This window comes from Oncorhynchus clarkii, chromosome 12 (assembly GCF_045791955.1).
Source record: "Oncorhynchus clarkii lewisi isolate Uvic-CL-2024 chromosome 12, UVic_Ocla_1.0, whole genome shotgun sequence".
In the NCBI taxonomy this organism is placed as follows: Eukaryota; Metazoa; Chordata; class Actinopteri; order Salmoniformes; family Salmonidae; genus Oncorhynchus; species Oncorhynchus clarkii.
The window spans coordinates 61,622,015-61,641,262 of NC_092158.1; the positions used below are offsets into that span (position 1 = coordinate 61,622,015).

At 45.0% G+C, this 19,248-nt stretch overlaps 1 protein-coding gene across 2 annotated transcripts in view; it reads left to right on the forward strand.

Annotated features, from left to right (window-relative positions):
- Nucleotides 1-7,080: 7,080 nt before the first annotated feature.
- The window catches only part of LOC139420948 (transient receptor potential cation channel, subfamily M, member 4a), a 60,972-nt gene continuing 48,804 nt past the window's right edge, over nt 7,081-19,248 (forward strand). Inside the window, exon 1 of one of the 2 annotated variants that reach the window (XM_071171378.1) lies at nt 7,081-7,566. In XM_071171378.1, the coding sequence (XP_071027479.1) occupies nt 7,495-7,566 (72 nt within the window). In that variant the 5' untranslated portion in view covers nt 7,081-7,494. Of the gene's footprint in view, nt 7,593-19,248 lie in introns of both variants that reach the window. The other variant, XM_071171379.1, reaches the window with a different exon arrangement.

Below are 19,248 nucleotides of genomic sequence, written 5' to 3' on the forward strand. Positions count from 1 at the left end.
GTAGCCGATGTGAGTAAGACCTTTAAATAGGTCAACATTCACAAGGCCCTATGGCCAGACAGATTACCAGGACGTGTACTCCGAGCATGCGTTGACCAACTGGCAAGTGTCTTCACTGACTTTTTCAACCTGTCCCTGACTGAGTCTAATACTAACATGTTTCAAGCAGATCACCATAGTCCCTGTGCCCAAGAACACTAAGGTAACCTGCCTGAATGACTACCAACCCTTGGCACTCACGTCTGTAGCCATGAAGTGCTTTGAAAGGCTGGTCATGACTCACATCAACACCATTATTCCAGAAACTCTAAACCCACTCCAATTTGCATACCGCCCCAACAGATCAACAGATGATGCAATCTATTGCACTCCACACTGCACTTTCCTACCTGGACAAAAGGAACACCTACGTGAAAATGCTATTCATTGACTACAGCTCAGTGCTCAATACCATAGTGCCCTCAAAGCTCATCACTAAGCTAAGGACCCTGGGACTAAACACCTCCCTCTGCAACTGGATCCTGGACTTCCTGATGGGCCGCTCCCAGGTGTTAAGGGTAGGTAACAACACACACTGATCCTCAACACGGGGTGCATGCTCAGTCCCCTCCTGTACTCCATGTTCGCCCATGACTGCATGGCCAAGCACGACTCCAACACCCTCATTAAGTTTACCGACGACACAACAGTGGTAGGCCTGATCACGACAATGATGAGACAGCCTATAGGGAAGAGGTCAGAGACCTGACCGTGTGGTGCCAGGATAACAACCTCACCCTCAACGTGATCAAGACAAAGTAGATAATTGTGGACTACATGAGAAGGAGGACCAAGCCCGCCCCCATTCTCATTGACAGGGCTGTAGTGAAGCAGGTTGAGAGCTTCAAATTACTTGGTGTCCACATTACCAACAAACTATCATGTACCAAACACACCAAGACAGTCGTGATGAGGGCAAGACGAAGCCTATTCCCCCTCGGGAGACTGAAAAGATTTGGCATGGGTCCTCAGATCCTCAAAAAGTTCTACAGCTGCACCATCGAGAGCCTGACTGGTTTCATCACTGCCTGGTATGGCAACTGCTCGGCCTCCGACTGCAAGGAACTACAGAGGGTACATCACTGGGGCCAAGTTTCCTGCCATCCAGGACCTCTAACAAATCAAATGTATTTATATAGCCCTTCTTACATCTGCTGATATATCAAAGTGCTGTACAGAAACCCTGCCAAAAACCCCAAACAGCAAGCAATGCAGGTGTAGAAGCACAGTGGCTAGGAACAACTCCCTAGAAAGGCCAAAACCTAGGAAGAAACCTAGAGAGGAACCAGGCTATGAGGGGTGGCCAGTCCTCTTCTGGCTGTGCTGGATGCAGATTATAACAGAACATGGCCAAGATGCTCAAATATTAAGAAATTACCAGTATGGTCAAATAATAGTAATCACAGTGAACAGGTCAGGGTTCCATAGCCGCAGGCAGAACAGTTGAAACTGGAGTAGCAGCAAGGTGGACTGGGGACAGCAAGGAGTCATCATGCCATGTAGTCCTGAGGCATGGTCCTAGGGCTCAGGTCCTCCGAGAGAGAGATAGAAAAAGAGAATTAGAGAGAGCATACTTAAATTCACACAGGACACCAGATAAGACAGGAGAAATACTCCAGATATAACAGGCTGACCCTAGCCCCCCGACACAAACTACTGCAGCATAAATACTGGAGGCTGAGACAGGAGGGGTCAGGAGACACTGTGGCCCCATCTGATGATACCCCCGGGCAGGGCCAAACAGGCCGGATATAACCCCACCCACTTTGCCAAAGCACAGCCCCCACACCACTAGAGGGATATCTCCAACCACCAACTTATCATCCTGAGACAAGGCCGAGTATAGCCCACAAAGATCTCTGCCACGGCACAACCCAAGGGGGGGGCGCCAACCCAGACAGGAAGACCACGTCAGTGACTCAAGCAACTCAAATGACGCACCCCTCCTAGGGACGGCATGGAAGAGCACCAGTAAGCAAGTGACTCAGCCCCTGTGATAGGGTTAGAGGCAGAGAATCCCAGTGGAGAGAGGGGAACCGGCCAGGCAGAGACAGCAAGGGCGGTTTGTTGCTCCAGTGCCTTTTCGTTCACCTTCACACTCCTGGGCCAGACTACACACAATCATAGGACCTAATAAAGACTTAAAGGTTGAGACCGAGTCTGCGTCTCTAACATGGGTAGGCATACCATTTCATAAAAATGGAGCTCTATAGGAGAAAGCCCTGCCTCCAGCTGTTTGCTTAGAAAGTCTAGGGGCAATTAGGAGGCCTGCATCTTGTGACCGTAGCGTACGTGTAGGTAGGTACCTATCTTTCCGATTTTGTCCTGCCGTACATACAGTGGGGCAAAAAAGTATTTAGTCAGCCACCAATTGTGCAAGTTCTCCCACTTAAAAAGATGAGAGGCCTGTAATGTTCATCATAGGTACACTTATTTATTTGCAAATTATGGTGGAAAATAAGTATAAATAACAAAAGTTTATCTCAAAACTTTGTTATATACCCTTTGTTGGCAATGACAGAGGTCAAACGTTTTCTGTAAGTCTTCACAAGGTTTTCACACACTGTTGCTGGTATTTTGGCCCATTCCTCCATGCAGATCTCCTCTAGAGCAGTGATGTTTTGGGGCTGTTGATGGGCAACACGGACTTTCAACTCCCTCCAAAGATTTTCTATGGGGTTGAGATCTGGAGACTGGCTAGGCCACTCCAGGACCTTGAAATGTTTCTTACGAAGCCACTCCTTTTGTTGCCCGGGAGGTGTGTTTGGAATCATTGTCATGCTGAAAGACCCAGCCACGTTTCATCTTCAATGCCCTTGCTGATGGAAGGAGGTTTTCACTCAAAATCTCACGATACATGGCCCCATTCATTCTTTCCTTTACACGGATCAGTCTTCCTGGTCCCTTTGCAGAAAAACAGCCCCAAAAGCATGATGTTTCCACCCCCATGCTTCACAGTAGGTATGGTGTTCTTTGGATGCAACTCAGCATTCTTTGTCCTCCAAACACGACGAGTTGAGTTTTTACCAAAAAGTTATATTTTGGTTTCATCTGACCATATGACATTCTCCCAATCTTCTTCTGGATCATCCAAATGCTCTCTAGCAAACTTCAGACGGGCCTGGACATGTACTGGCTTAAGCAGGGGGACACGTCTGGCACTGCAGGATTTGAGTCCCTGGCGGCGTAGTGTGTTACTGATGGTAGGCTTTGTTACTTTGGTCCCAGCTCTCTGCAGGTCATTCACTAGGTCCCCCCGTGTGGTTCTGGGATTTTTGCTCACCGTTCTTGTGATCATTTTGACCCCACGGGGTGAGATCTTGCGTGGAGCCCCAGATCGAGGGAGATTATCAGTGGTCTTGTATGTTCTCCATTTCCTAATAATTGCTCCCACAGTTGATTTCTTCAAATCAAGCTGCTTACCTATTGCAGATTCAGTCTTCCCAGCCTGGTGCAGGTCTACAATTTTGTTTCTGGTGTCCTTTGGCAGCTCTTTGGTTTTGGCCCTAGTGGAGTTTGGAGTGTGACTGTTTGAGGTTGTGGACAGGTGTCTTTTATACTGATAACAAGTTCAAACAGGTGCCATTAATACAGATAACGAGTGGAGGACAGAGGAGCCTCTTAAAGAAGAAGTTACAGGTATGTGAGAGCCAGAAATCTTGCTTGTTTGTAGGTGACCAAATACTTATTTTCCACCATAATTTGCTAATAAATTCATAAAAAATCCTACAGTGTGATTTTCTGGATTTTTTTTTCTCATTTTGTCTGTCATTGTTGAATTGTACCTATGATGAAAAGTACAGGCCTCTCTCATATTTTTAAGTGGGAGAACTTGCACAATTGGTGGCTGACTAAATACTTTTTTGCCCCACTGTATGTACGGCAGGACAAAATCGGAAAGATAGGTAGGAGCAAGCCCATGTAGTGCGTTGTAGGTCAGCAGTAAAACCTTGAAATCAGCCCTTGCCTTAACAGGAAGCCAGTTTAGGGAGGCCAGCACTAGAGTAATATGATCAAATGTAAAGTTCTGGTCAGGATTCTAGCGGCCGTATTTAGCACTAACTGAAGTTAATTTGGTGCTTTATCCGGGTAGCCAGAAAGTAGAACATTGCAGTAGTCTCACCTAGAAGTAACACAAGCATGGATTAATTTTTCTGCATCATTTTTGGACAGAACATTTCTGATTTTTGCAATGTTACGTAAATGGGAAAAAGCTGTCCTTTAAACAGTCTTGATATGTTCGTCAAAAGAGAGATCAGGGTCCAGAGTAACGCCGAGGTCCTTCACAGTTGTATTTGAGACGACTGTACAACCATTAAGAATAATTGTCAGATTCACCAGAAGATCTCTTTGTTTCTTGGGACCTAGAACAAGCATCTCTGTTTTGTCCGAGTTTAAAAGTAGAACATTTGCAGCCATCCACTTCTGTATGTCTGAAACACAGGCTTCCAACGAGGGCAATTTTGGGGCTTCACCATGTTTAATTGAAATGTACAGCTGTGTGTCATCCGCATAGCAGTGAAAGTTAACATTATGTTTTCGATTGACATCCCCAAGAGGTCAAATATATAGTGAAAACAATAGTGGTCCTAAAACGGAACCTTGAGGAACACTGAAATTTACTGTTGATTCATCAGAGGACAAATCATTCACAGAGACTAACTGATATCTTTCCGACAGATACGATCTAAACCAGGCCAGAACTTGTCCATGTAGACCAATTTTGGGTTTCCAATCTCTCCAAAAGTATGCGGTGGTCGATGGTATCAAAAGCAGCACTAAGGTCTAGGAGCACGGGGATAGATGCAGAGCCTCGGTCTGACGCCATTAAAAGGTAATTTACCTCTTTCACAAGTGCAGTCTCAGTGCTATGATGGGGTCTAAAACCAGACTGAAGCAATGAAAGCTCTTACAATATTCAATGATTACATTTCTCTAAAACAGGCTATAGGCTACATGCGCACCACCACGTCAGAACAGTAGGCTAAGTTACGAAGGGGAAAGGGACCAAATTATTAGGGTGAGGCACATGGGCTACTACACAACACACACTTAGTATTACTTTCTTAGCTACAGTATACATATCTCCCTGGCATATTACATCATTATGCAGCAACATACAAGACATTTTTGGACTCACCTTGTTGTTCTGTGCTCACTTGAACAGGAAAGTGGTGCGGCGGTTCTTCTTGTGGTCCGATTTTGTCATCAAACTTGAAAGCACCATAAATCCAGAGAATGCCAGACTTTGATGACAAAAACCAGGTTAAATCATGACGTCAGTGATCTTCTGGTCGAAGCTCTAGGAAGAGACCAGAATTCTGGACTTGGAATTCCTAGTTGGAACACATTTTCCCAGTCAAAGCTCATTTTTTTCACAAGTTCCCAGTTGTCTTGAACTCACTGAAGTCTGAGATGTCCTAGTCCCGAGTTTCCAGTTGTTTTGAAAGCAGCAGAAGTCATGTTGCATGGCCAATGTATGGAACCTTTTATGTGAATGTTTATCCTTTTAAGCTTGGAAAAGAGACCTTAAACCCAGACTTGGACCACACACCCACTCCACTGAATAGCAGGAAGGGGATAGACACTGATTCCTTCCAACCCACTCATTATTGAATTTGCGATTTCCAACTTGTTGTGTAATGTTTGTCCAATGGACTGTGAGAACCGATACGTTTGATCTATAATTTATCTTCATATGACAACTACTGCATTGAAAAAGATTTGCCAGTAGATTGTCGACTTGATTCATGATGATGACTACTTGTCTAGCTTGCTAGCTAATATTTTGAAGGTATGATGTTGACATGATCAGTCCCATCAAAGCTTCGGTAGATATAACGTGATTTGCCATTTTATCTGTGGCCAATGACCTTGAGCCTTCTTGGATGGGCACATCTAATGTAAATCTATGGCAGCACCCAAGGGGCTTGAATCTCCGAGTTCTCCCAGTAGATTTTGCAGTGACGTAGTGTCCCCCATGAGTGACAGAACACTGAGCCAATCATGGCGCAACTAGAGAACATGACCAACCCTTACGCTTCGTATTTTCTGCTGGCTGCCCCACCACCACAGAAAGCACTGAGCTTGGCTGAAACACCTGCATTTTGGAGCTGCCTTACTCAAGAAAGCAAAAAAAGAGACCATGTTTGTATGCGGCTTTAATAACTCAATTATATATATTTCTTTACATTGTTTGCAAACTGATATGTGACACGTATTAATGCCAAAATAACATACAAAACAGGCAAAAGCCCCACCTGCCCAGAATGATGGGTCGCCACTGGTTACAACAACGGCATAATCTTTTGGTTGAAATTCCACCCTCAAAACGAAGTAATTCCAAAGGGTTGACTACTTTTTTCAAATCCAGTTTAATTTCCAAGTAGATTCCACGTCACAATAAGTTGACAAATTACATTGAAACAATGTTGATTCAACCAGCTTGTGCCCAGTTGGAGGCCTACTGCAGTTTCAATGCTGATTCATGATTCCAGTTTGCCAAATCCCTTCTAAAATCAATTAACATTGATGTGTTGGTGTGAGAAAAAAGTTGTCTTCCCTCCAATGTCGGTCTAAGCTCTACAGAACACTACAGTTTGCAGATTAGTTTTCAAATATCCTATAAACCGAATTATAATTAAATATGTGTTTAATACATTGGCCAAATTCAAATGGCAACAGTCTAAAGGATTCATCCAAATAAGTCACACCTTATAATTTATTAATGTATGATGCTGGATTCAATTGATGCTTTCTGGACATGATGGGTAGCCTAATGTCATTCAAAACTAGGTAGCCTAGTTTGTCAGTTGACCTATGAGAAAACGCAATCAAACATCCCAAAATGACATGAATTGTTGCTTTTATGCTGGGTGACGTTGGCGACACACTGTTACATACTGTCCCGAGGTATATCCCAGGACTTCCCTAGAAAATTGTTGCGCCATGATTGAACACCACAAACAATGTTAAACAAAGGTTTATTTGTTTATGACTGTTGTTCCAAAGATAGGAAAAACAGAATCAGCGAGGCAATGCACTCAAAACGCCCCGGAGCCCGGACACTGGACATTCTTTCCTGCATGCCCTCCCTTCCCAAGTAGCTTAACCCTTTGGCCTCCTCCCATAGGCCCTACCATTTCTACACCGTGCCTCGAACATACTGTACATCTTCCTGGCAGATGGGCTCGGGTATAGGTATATCTATTCACAGCACCAGCGAGCTATGTACACTTCTTGAGATAGATCCTTGTGACTGGTTGTGGGCAGAACGCAGCGCAGCCGGAGGCAGCTACTCCAAATAGTTTTACATCGCTCTGTCTGCAGTGCACATCCAACAGTGAACCTCAACTTCAAAATGGGGTTTTAGCTGTTTCTATATTGACGTCGGACCTATTCGAGAATTATTTTAGCCGCTTGCCGGAGAAGGGCAGAGAGGGGATAGAGTTTGTAATGAACGACACGGATAAAGAGCATGAAGGAGGCAGAGGGAGAAGGGAAACAAGAAAATCCGAGAAAGATCAGGTTTGGCTCATCTATTATAAACACGTGTGAGTTACTCAACTATCACTCAATTCCACATGTTATAAGCCTGTGTCATTTTGGGTAGTGCATGCCAAAATCGTGCGCGTAAATGGTATAGTAGGCTACTCACCAAGTGATTCCGTGTTAAATGTTTAACTGAAAGCAGCGGTATAGTGTTACTTCTATAATATAATAAAAACGTTTATCCCGAAATATTACATTTCTTATCATTGAAATGTATTATACATGTACATCTGTCTGGTTTTAGACCAGGTCATGCCACTATCTCTGTTGCATCCTTTAGTTATTAATGATGTGGTTCACTGAATGGATAAAAGGCAACATAGTGCTGCCCTCGTCATTGACCTGTCAAAGGTTTTCGATAATGTTGATCACTAACTAGGATTTCAAAGGCTTTCCTAAACATCTTAATGAACGCCCTCTTTGATGTCGCATTAAAAAAAGTCCCACTGCACCTAACATCAAACTTTAGACACGAGTTACCACTTAGGGATGGCTAACTCTGGAAATTCCTTTGGTTTCTACTGAGTTAGGTAAATAAGGTTTTAGTTTTCTTGCACCTTATTTGTGGAACAATCTTCAAAATGTTCTTACATTTGATGACCTGGTGCCTCTTGGGCAACTGATAGAAAGCTGATTGAGGACCTTATTACTGATAAATGTCTTTGTTTTATGACCATGTTTTTCTTTATGCTTGCATTTTGTGTTTATATTTTGATGTGTGTATTTTCAGTAATTCATGTAATTCAGGGCTGTTTGTGAAAGACCTTGGTCCCAGTATGACTCCCTGATAAAAATAAACAAATTAAACAAAAACATTTAGGGTTAAAATTGCAGTACCCTACTGTGGCAGCTTGACCCAAGTGGGTTTACGCAGCAAGTGGATGGTCGTCAATTGTCAAAAACAACAGACTAGTTGGAAGAGTGATATCCTATAGGAAAGTGTGCCCACTTTGAAACTTTCCAACCAGACTACCCAGCTAACAATTCTAGGGAAAGAGAATGTTTTTGTAATGTTACCTGTAATGTCCCCCTGATGTTTGAGTGTCCAGTTTTCCATTAGTTAGGGTAACAAAATAACATTTTATTTGTCACATGCGGAGAATACAGCAGGTCACCTTACAGTGAATTACTTACTTACAAGCCCTTAACCAACAATGCAGTTTTAAGAAAAATAAGTGTTAAAGTATTTACTAAAATAAACTGAAGTGATTTTTAATTTTTTTTTTTAAAGAGCAACAATAAAATAACAGTAGCGAGGCTATGTACATGGGCTACCAGTACAGAGTCAATGTGTGGGGGCACAGGTTAGTCAAGTTAATTGAGGTACATCTACAAGGGGGTAGATGTAAAGTGACTATGCATAGATAATAAACAGAGAATAGCAGCAGCGGTGGTGGGGGGACAATGCAAATAGTCTGGGTAGCCATTTGATTAGCTGTTCAGGAGTCATATGGCTTGGTGGTAGAAGCTGTTAAGAAGCCTTTTGGACCTAGACTTGGCGCTCCGGTACCGCTTGCCGTACGGTAGCAGAGAGAACAGTCTATGACTAGGGTGGCTGGAGTCTTTGTCAATGTGATACCGCCTGGTATAGAGATCCTGGATGGCAGGAAGCTTGGCCCCATTGACGTACTGGGTCTTACGCACTACCCTCTGTAGTGCCTTGCGGTTGGAGGCCGAGCAGTTGTCATTCCGGGCGGTGATGCAACAAGTCAAGATGCTCTCGATGGTGCAGCTGTAGAACTTTTTGAGGATCTGAGGACCCATGACAAATATCTTCAGTCTCCTGAGGGGGAGTTTGGACCATGATAGTTGTTTGGTGATGTGGACACCAAGGAACTTGAAGCTCTCAACCTGCTCCACTACAGCCCCGTCAATGAGAATAAGGGTGTGCTCGGTCCTCCTTTTTCTGTAGTCCACAATCATCTCCTTTTTCTTGATCACGTTGAGGGAGAGGTTGTTATCCTGGCACCACACTGCCAGGTCTCTGACCACCTCCTTATAGGCTGTATCATCGTTGTCGGGTGATCAGGCCTACCACTGTTGTGTCGTTGGCAAACTTAATGATTGTGTTGGAGTTGTGCTTGGCCATGAAAGCACAACTCTCTCTCTCTCGGAGAAGGACCTGAGCCCTAGGACCATGCCTCAGGACTACCTGATGACCTGATGACTCCTTGCTGTCCCCTCCCCAGTCCAAGTGGTCGTGCTGCTGCTCCAGTTTCAACTGTTCTGCCTGCAGCCATGGAACCCTGACCTGTTCACCGGATGTGCTACCTTGTCCCAAACCTGCTGTTTTCAATTCTCTGGAGACAGCAGGAGCGGTAGAGATACTCTGAATGATCAGCTATGAAAAGCCAACTGACATTTACTTCTGAGGTGCTGACCTTTTGCACCCTCTACAACCACTGTGATTACTATTATTTTACCCTGCTAGTCATCTATGAACATTTGAACCTCTTGGCCATGTTCTGTTATAACCCGGCACAGCCAGAAGAGGACTGGCCACCCCTCATAGCCTGGTTCCTCTCTTGGTTTCTTCCTAGGTTCTGGCCTTTCTAGGGAGTTTTTCCTAGCCACTGTGCTTCTACACCTGCATTGCTTGCTGTTTGGGGTTTTAGGCTGGGTTTCTGTACAGAACTTTGTGACATCATCTGATGTAAGAAGGGCTTTATTAAATACATTTGATTGATTGATTGATTGATCAGCGAGTACAGAAAGGGACTGAGCACGCACCCCTGAGTGGCCCCCGTGTTGAGGATCAGCGTGGCAGGTGTGTTGTTACCTACCGTCACCACCTGGGGGCGGCCGTCAGGAAGTCCAGAATCCAGTTGCAGAGGGAGGTGTTTAGTTCCAGGGTCTTTAGCTTAGTGATGAGCTTTGAGGGCGCTATGGTGTTGAATGCTGAGCTGTAGTCATTGAATACCATTCTCACGTAGGTGTTCCTCCAGGGTCTTTAGCTTAGTGATGAGCTTTGAGGGCACTATGGTGTTGAATGCTGAGCTGTAGTCATTGAATACCATTCTCACGTAGGTGTTCTTTTGTCCAGCTGGGAAAGGGTAGTGTGGAGTGCAATTGAGATTGCATCATCTTTGGATCTGTTGGGCTGGTATGCAAATTGGAGTGGGTCTAGGGTTTGTGGGATAATGGTGTTGATGTGAGCCATGACAAGCATTTCAAAGCATTTCATGGGTACATTTAGTCATTTAGGCAGGTTACCTTGGAGTTTTTGGCACAGAGACTATGGTGGTCTGCTGGTTGGTATTACAGACTCGGTCAGGAAGAGGTTGAAAATGTCAGTGAAGACACTTGCCAGTTGGACAGCGCATGCTCGGAGTACATGTTCAGGTAATCCCTCTGCCCCTGTGGCCTTGTGAATGTTGCCCTATTTAAAGGTCTTACTCACATCGGCTAAGGAGAGCGTGAGCACACAGTCATCCGGAACAGCTGATGCTCTCATGGATGCTTCAGTGTTGCTTGAAGCGAGCATAAAAGTAATTTAGCTCGTCTGGTAGGTTCATGTCACTGGGCAGCTCGCTCGCGGCTGTGGATCCCTTTGCAGTCCATAATAGTTTGCAAATCCTGCCACATCCGACGAGTGTCGGAGCCTGTGTGGTATGATTAAATCTTAATCCTGTCTTGACCCTTTGCCTCTTTGATGGTTTGTTGTAGGGCATTGCAGGATTTCTTATAAGTGTCTGGGTGAGTGTCCCGCTCCTTGAAAGCGGCAGCTCTACCCTTTAGCTCAGTGAGGATGTTGCCTGTAATCCATGGCTTCTGGTGGGAGTATGTACAGTTGAAGTCGGAAGTTTACATGCACATAGGTTGGAGTCATTAAAACTTGTTTTTCAACCACTCCACAAATTTCTGGTTAACAAACTATTGTTTTGACAAGTTGGTTACGACATCTATTTTGTGCATGACACAAGTCATTTTTCCAACAATTGTTTACGGACAGATTATTTCACTTATTCACTGTATCACAATTCCAGTGGGTCAGAGGTTTACATACACTAAGTTTACTGTGCCTTTAAACAGCTTGGAAAATTCCAGAAAATGTCATGGCTTTAGAAGCTTCTGATAGGATAATTGACATAATTTGTGTCAATTTTAGGTGTACCTGTGGATGTATTTCAAGGCCTACCTTCAAACTCAGTGCCTCTTTGCTTGACATCATGGGAAAATCAAAAGAAATCAGCCAAGACCTCAGAAAAATAATTGTAGACCTCCGCAAGTCTGGTTCATCCTTGGGAGCAATTTCCAAACGCCTGAAGGTACCACGTTCATCTCTACAAAAAAATAGTACGCAAGTATTAACACCATGGGGCCACGCAGCCATCATACCGCTCAGGAAGGAGACGTGTTCTGTCTCCTTGAGATGAACGTACTTTGGTGCGAAAAGTGCAAATCAATCCCAAAACAACAGCAAAGAACCTTGTGAAGATGCTGGAGGAAACAGGTACAAAAGTATCTATATCCACAGTAAAACGAGTCCTATAGTGACATAATCTGAAAGGCCGCTCAGCAAGGAGAGGCCACTGCTCCAAAACCACCATAAAAAAGCCAGACTACGGTTTGCAACTGCACAATCGGGACAAAGATTGTACTTTTTGGAGAAATGTCCTCTGGTCTGATGAAAATGTTTTAACTGTTTGGCCATAATGACCATTGTTATGTTTGGAGGAAAAAGGGGGAGGCTTGCAAGCCAAAGAACACCATCCCAACCGTGAAGCACGGGGGTGGCAGCATTATGTTGTGGGGGTGCTTTGCTGCAGGAGGTACTGGTGCACTTCACAAAATAGATGGCATAATGAGGGAGGAAAATTATGTGGATATGTTGAAGCAACATCTCAAGACATCAGTCAGGAAGTTCAAGCTTGGTCGCAAATGGGTCTTCCAAATGGACAATGACCCCAAGCATACTTCCAAAGTGACCCAAGTTAAACCATTTAAAAGCAATGCTACCAAATACTAATTGAGTGTATGTAAACGTCTGACCCACTGGGAATGTGATGAAAGAAATTAATCATTCTCTCTACTATTATTCTGACATTTCACATTCTTAAAATAAAGTGGTGATCTTATCTGACCTATGACAGGGAATTTTTACTAGGATTAAATGTCAGGAATTGTGAAAAACTGAGTTTAAATGTATTTGGCTAAGGTGTATTTGAACTTCAGACTTCACGTACGTTCCCTGTTGGGATGCATCAATGTACTTATTTATGAAGCCAGTGACTGATGTGGTGTACTCCTCAATGCCATCGGAAGAATCCCGTGAACATATTCCAGTTTGTGCTTGCAAAACAGTCCTGTAGCTTAGCATCTGCGTCGTCTGACCACTTCCGTCACTGGTACTTCCTGCTTTAGTTTTTGCTTATATGCAAGAATCAGGAGGATAGAGATATGGTCAGCCAAATGGAGGGTGAGGGAGAGTTTTGTATGCTTTTCTGTGTGTGGAGTAAAGGTGGTCTAGAGTTTTTTTCTCCCTCTGGTTGCTCTTATAACATGCTGGTAGAAATTTGGTAAAACTGATTTCAGTTTGCCTGCATTAAAATCCCCGGCAACAAGGAGCGCCGCTTCTGGATGAACATTTTCTTGTTCCCTTCGTGGAAATAAGGGGCCTAGCCTGAACCATGAAAAACAGCCACAGACCATTATTTCTACTCCACCAAACTTTACAGTTGGCGCTATGCATCGGGGCAGGTAGCTTTCTCCTGGCATCCACCAAATCCAGATTTGTGCCGTCGGACTGCCAAATGGTGAAGCGTGATTTATCACTCCAGAGAACGTGTTTCCACTGCTCCAGAGTTCAAAGCTGGTCTGAACAATCTGAATCCACCCTTCAAGATTTGATTACGCGGACTGTTACATGTTCCGGGTAACCTCGAAGAATAATATCGACGTATACGCTGATTTGGTGAGTGAGTTTATAAGGAAGTGCATAGGAGATGTTGTATCCACTGTGACCATTAAAACCTACCCTAACCAGAAACCGTGGATGGATGGCAGCATACGCGCAAAACTGAAAGTGCGAACCACCGCATTTAACCATGGAAAGGTGACTGAGATTACGGCCGAATACAAACAGTGTAGTTATTCCCTCCGCAAGGCAATCAAACAATCGAAATGTCAGTGTAGAGACAAAGTGGAGTCGCAATTCAACGGCTCAGACACTCGACGTATGTGGCAGAGTCTACAGACGATCACAGACTACAAAAAGAAAACCAGCCACGTCACGGACACCGACGTCTTGCTTCCAGACAAACTTAACCTTCTTTGCCCGCTTTGAGGATAATACAGTGACACCGACGCGGCCCACTACCAAGGACTGTGTGCTCTCCTTCTCCGTGGCCAACATGTGTAAGACATTTAAATGTGTTAACCCTCGCAAGGCTGCCGGCTCAGATGACATCCCTAGCTGCATCCTCAAAGCATGCACAGACCAGCTGGCTGATGTGTTTACGGACATATTCAATCTCGCCCTATCCCAGTCTGCTGTCCCCACATGCTTCAAGATGGCCACCATTGTTCCTGTACCCAAGAAGGCAAAGGTAACGGAACTAAATGACAGCGCAACAGCGCCTCTTCAACTTCAGGAGGCTGAAGAAATTTGGCTTAAGGTCACAGTTATGAAATCTTAGGACACTAAAAAGACCTTTCTACTGACTCTGAAAAACACCAAAAGAAAGATGCCCAGGGTCCCTGCTCATCTGCATGAATGTGCCTTAGGCATGCTGCAAGGAGGCATGAGGACTGCAGATGTGGCCAGGGCAATAAATTGCAATGTCCGAACTGTGAGACACCTAAGACAGTGCTACAGTGAGACAGGACGGACAGCTGATCATCCTCGCAGTGGCAGACCATGTGTAACAACACCTGCACAGGATTGGTACATCTGAACATCACACCTGCAGGACAGGTACAGGATGGCAACAACAACTGCCCGGCTTACAACAGGAACGCACAATCTCTCCATCAGTGCTCGGACAGTCTGCAATAGGCTGAGAGAGGCTGGACTAAGGGCTTGTAGGTCTGTTGTAAGACAGGTCCTCACCAGAAATCACCGGCAACAACGTTGTCTATGGGCACAAACCCACCGTCGCTGGACCAGACAGGACTGGAAAAAAGTGCTCTTCACTGATGACTCGCGGTTTTGTCTCACCAGGGGTGATGGTCAGATTCGCGTTTATCATAGAAGGAATGAGCGTTACACCGAGACCAGTACTCTGGAGTTACTGACTGTTACTTTTGATTTTGACCCCCCTTTTGTTCAGGGACACGTTATTCCATTTCTGTTAGTCACATGTCTGTGGAACTTGTTCAGTTTATGTCTCAGTTGTTGAATCTTATGTTCATATAAATATTTACACGTTAAGTTTGCTGAAAATAAACGCAGTTGACTGTGAGATCAAGTTTCTCTTTTTGTTGAGTTTAGGTAGAGTTATTAAAGTGACTATGCATAGATAATAACAACAGAGAGTATCAGCAGCGTAAAGGGGGGGAGGTGGCCATTTTGAATGCAAATAGTCTGGGTGGCCATTTGATTAGATTTTCAGGAGTCTTATGGCTTGGGGGTAGAAGCTGATTAGAAGCCTCTTGGACCTAGACTTGGCGCTCCGGTACCGCTTGCCGTGCAGTAGCAGAGAGAACAGTCTATGACTACGGTGGCTGAAGTCTTTGACAATTTTTAGGACCTTCCTCTGACACCGCCCGGTATAGAGGTCCTGGATGGCAGGAAGCTTGGCTCCAGTGATGTACTGGGCGCTACACACTACCCTCTGTAGTGCCTTGTCTGGTGAGTATGCAGGCCATGGAGGAACTGTGACATTTTTAGCTTCCAGGATTTGTGTACAGATTCTTGCGACATGGGGCCATGCATTATCATGCAGGAACTTCTTATTTAACCTTTATTTAACTAGGCAAGTCAGTTAAGAACAAATTCTTATTTACAATGACGGCCTACCCTGGCCAAACCCTAACCCGGACGACGCTTGGCCAATTGTGCACCGCCCTATGGGACTCACAATCACAGCCGGTTGTGATACAGCCTGGAATCGAACCAGGGTATGTAGTGACACCTCTAGCACTGAGATGCAGTGCCTTAGACTGCTGCGCCACTCGGGAGCCTAGATGAGGTTATGGCGGCGGGTGAATGGCGCGGCAATGAGCCTCAGGATCTCGGCACGGTATCTCTGTGCATTCAAATTGCCATCAATAAAACGCAATTGTGTTCGTGGTCCGTAGTTTATGCCTGTTTATGCCTGCCATTACAGTTGCAACCGGGATTCATCCGCGAAGAGCTCACTTCTCCAGCATGCCAGTGGCCATCGAAGGTGAGAATTTGCCCACTGAAGTTGGTTGCGACACCGAACTGCAATATGGTTAAGACCCTGGTGAGGACGACTAGCACACAGATGAGCTTCCCTGAGATGGTTTATCACAGTTTGTGCAGAAATTCTTTGGTTGTGCAAACCCAGTTTCATCAGCTGTGGAGGTTCTGGACTGGCCAAATTTTCTAAAACAACGTTGGAGGTGGCTTATGGTAGCGAAATGAACATTTAATTATATTTCAACAGCTCCAGTGGCTATTCCTGCAGTCAGCATGCCAATTGCACGCTCCCTCAAAACTTCAGAAATCTGTCGCGTTGTGTGACTGTGACTGCGCCGGAAGCTCTGGACTGGGAACTGTCACCGGAAGCTCTGGACTGAGAACTGTCGCCGGAAGCTCTGGACTGTGGAGGCGCACTGGAGGTCTGATGCGTGGGACCGGTACAGGTGGCACGGGCTGATGACACGCATCTCAGGGCGAGTGCTGGGAAGAGGCACAGGACGTACTGGACTGTGGATGCGCACTGGAGACCTGATGCGTGGGACCGGTACAGGTGGCACCGGGCTGATGACACGCACCTCAGGGTGAGTGCAGAGAGGAGGCACAGGACGTACTGGACTGTGGAGGCGCACTGGAGACTTGGAGCGTAGAGCTGGCACAATGCGTCCTAGCTGGATGCTCACTTTAGCTCGATGCATGCGGGGCGCTGGCACAGGACGCGCTGGGCTGTGAAGTTGTACTGGCGATACAGTACGTAGAGCCGGCGCAGGATATCCTGGTCCGAAGAGGTGTACTGGAGACCAGGAGTGCTGAGCAGGCGCAACCCGTCCTGGCTGGATGCCCACTCTAGCACGGCAAATGCGGGGTGCTGGAATAGAGCGCACCTGGCTATGAATGCACACTGGAGACACCGTGCGCATCACTGCATAACATGGTGCCTGACCAGTCACAAGCTCCCCACGGTGAGCACGAGGAGTTGGCTCAGGTCTAAACCCTACCTCCGCCAATCTCCCCGTGTGCCCACCCCAAAAAAATATTTTGGGGCTCTCGTGCTTGCCTCGTTGGTAATACTCCTCGGAACGTCGCCGTTCCGCTTTCGCTGCCTCAATTTCCTCCCTCGGACGGCGATACTCCCCAGCCTGTGTTCAGGATCTCCTCCCAAGTCCACTCCTCCTGTACACACTGCTTGGTCCATTTGTGGTGGGATCTTCTGTCACGCTCGTCGTATGAGTGAGACCAAGGCGCAGCGTGAATAGAGTTCCACATATTTTTTATGAACTGAAACTCAACAAAACAACAAACAATCAAACTAACCGTGAAGCTACTAGTGTGCATACAGGCACCTAACTGTAGACAAGATCCCACACCAGAAAGTGGAAAAAAGGGCTGCCTAAATATGATCCCCAATCAGAGACAACGATAAACGGCTGTCTCTGATTGGCAACCATATCAGGCCAACATAGACATACAAAACCCCTAGACATACGAAAACCCTAGACATACAAAAAACCCTAGAGTACCTACCCTAGTCACTCCATGACCTAACCAAAATATATAGAAAACAGAGATATCTAAGGTCAGGGCGTGACAGTGACAAAACTCCACATTTTGGAGTGGCCTTTTATTGTCCCCAGCACAATGTGCACCTGTGTAATGATCATACTGTTTAATCAGCTTCTTGATATGCCACACCTGTCAGGTGGATAGATGATCTTGGCGAAGGAGAAATGCTCAGTAACAAAATGTGAGAGAAATAAGCTTTTTGTGCATATGAAAAATGTCTGGGATCATTTATTTCAGCTCATGAAACACTTTACATGTTGTCTTTATATTTTTGTTCAGTGTAGTTTAAACTTATTTTGAGCAATAAAAAAAAAAGAATAAGCCTAGGCCTTTTCAGGGAGAGAAGCATCAATCGGTCCTCTTTCTTGCTGAAAGGCTATGAAATAGACTACAACTGTGGTAATGAACTAGCGGGGAAGTTTGAATGGCGAGAGCAACATGTAGCTCTGGTGTGATGTGATCACATTGGCTAAGTTGATACATTGCTGCACTGATGCATTTCAAACGTAAAAAACTGGCAGTGAAAAATGCATTCATTCATTGACACAACGAACCCACAGACCTGTCAGTGGCCATGCGCGAATAACAATTTATATTGATCAACAGCCTATTTTCGGATGCCAAAAGACGGCCAAATCAAACCTGTTCGAATAAATAGTTGACGAATTGCAGCAGGGCGATATTTTGCCATTGGTGTTAGCTGTGTCATAAACAAGATGTTCTCTTAATTTGTTTCGTCCGAGTTATTCAGATTAGAATAATGGAGGTCCCTCTTGTCTTGACCAATTTTGGTAAAATCCTCCTTTAGTTTTACTGCCCTTCCCCCCTCTTGTTTGGAATAACCTGGAAAATTCCTTGCATCTTTATTCCCTCGTGCTGGGAGGGCAGTTTAGGACTCAGGTGTTAAAGGAGAATTTTCCTATTTCTGAAGTAAATCTCTTGTTTTTATGTAAATTACATGTTATAGAAGGATCCAGACACTTTTTTTTGTGATTTGGCTTATGTCGTGGAAGTTACTACTAAGGACTCCAAGTCAAAGCTAAATTAGCATGTCTTTATTATCACGGCCGGAGAGGTTACAACCAACTTAATTCTCAAAGTACAAGTCTGTCAGAACCTCTGAAGGGGTGCCTTTATACTCATGCCCAAACTAGGTGTCTCTGCTCTCAGGGCGCAATAGGCTGATCATGACCTTGCACACATAGTTTCTAGGCGTTGGGCCAAAGTAACAATATTTTCCCTTCTTTCTGTTCTTCTATTAGTCCTCTCCCTGAGAGCAGTCACAGAACATCCTAACACAATAATCAGGAAACAACACGCTACATGTCGTCACGCATTTGCAGAAACACAGAGGACACAAAAAATGTCCCACTACACTTACTTTTGAGAAACTTACCGCAGCCGCAATTCACTTTGTCATTGCTCGTTGTGCTGTATCAGGGCACGCAAAATACATGCTTCAAAAACACCCAAATACGTCCTTCTAGAAACAGACCTGGTCTCAGTATAGTGATGTAGGTCTTTAGATGTTGTACACAATAAATTGTGCCATTCTGAACTTAATCTGCAACGTTATATTCCATTTTATGCGAGCCGTTTTTTCTACAAGCTGTACTGCGCAGGATGTGTCTTGTACTATAGGGACACACTCGACTTGCACAGCTGTATGGGGGAAACAACGCAACTCGACCAAAATTGATATTTTGAAATCTCTCCCCCCTTTCTTCCTCTTTCTACCTCTGTATCTTATGAAAACTTCTGACCCACTG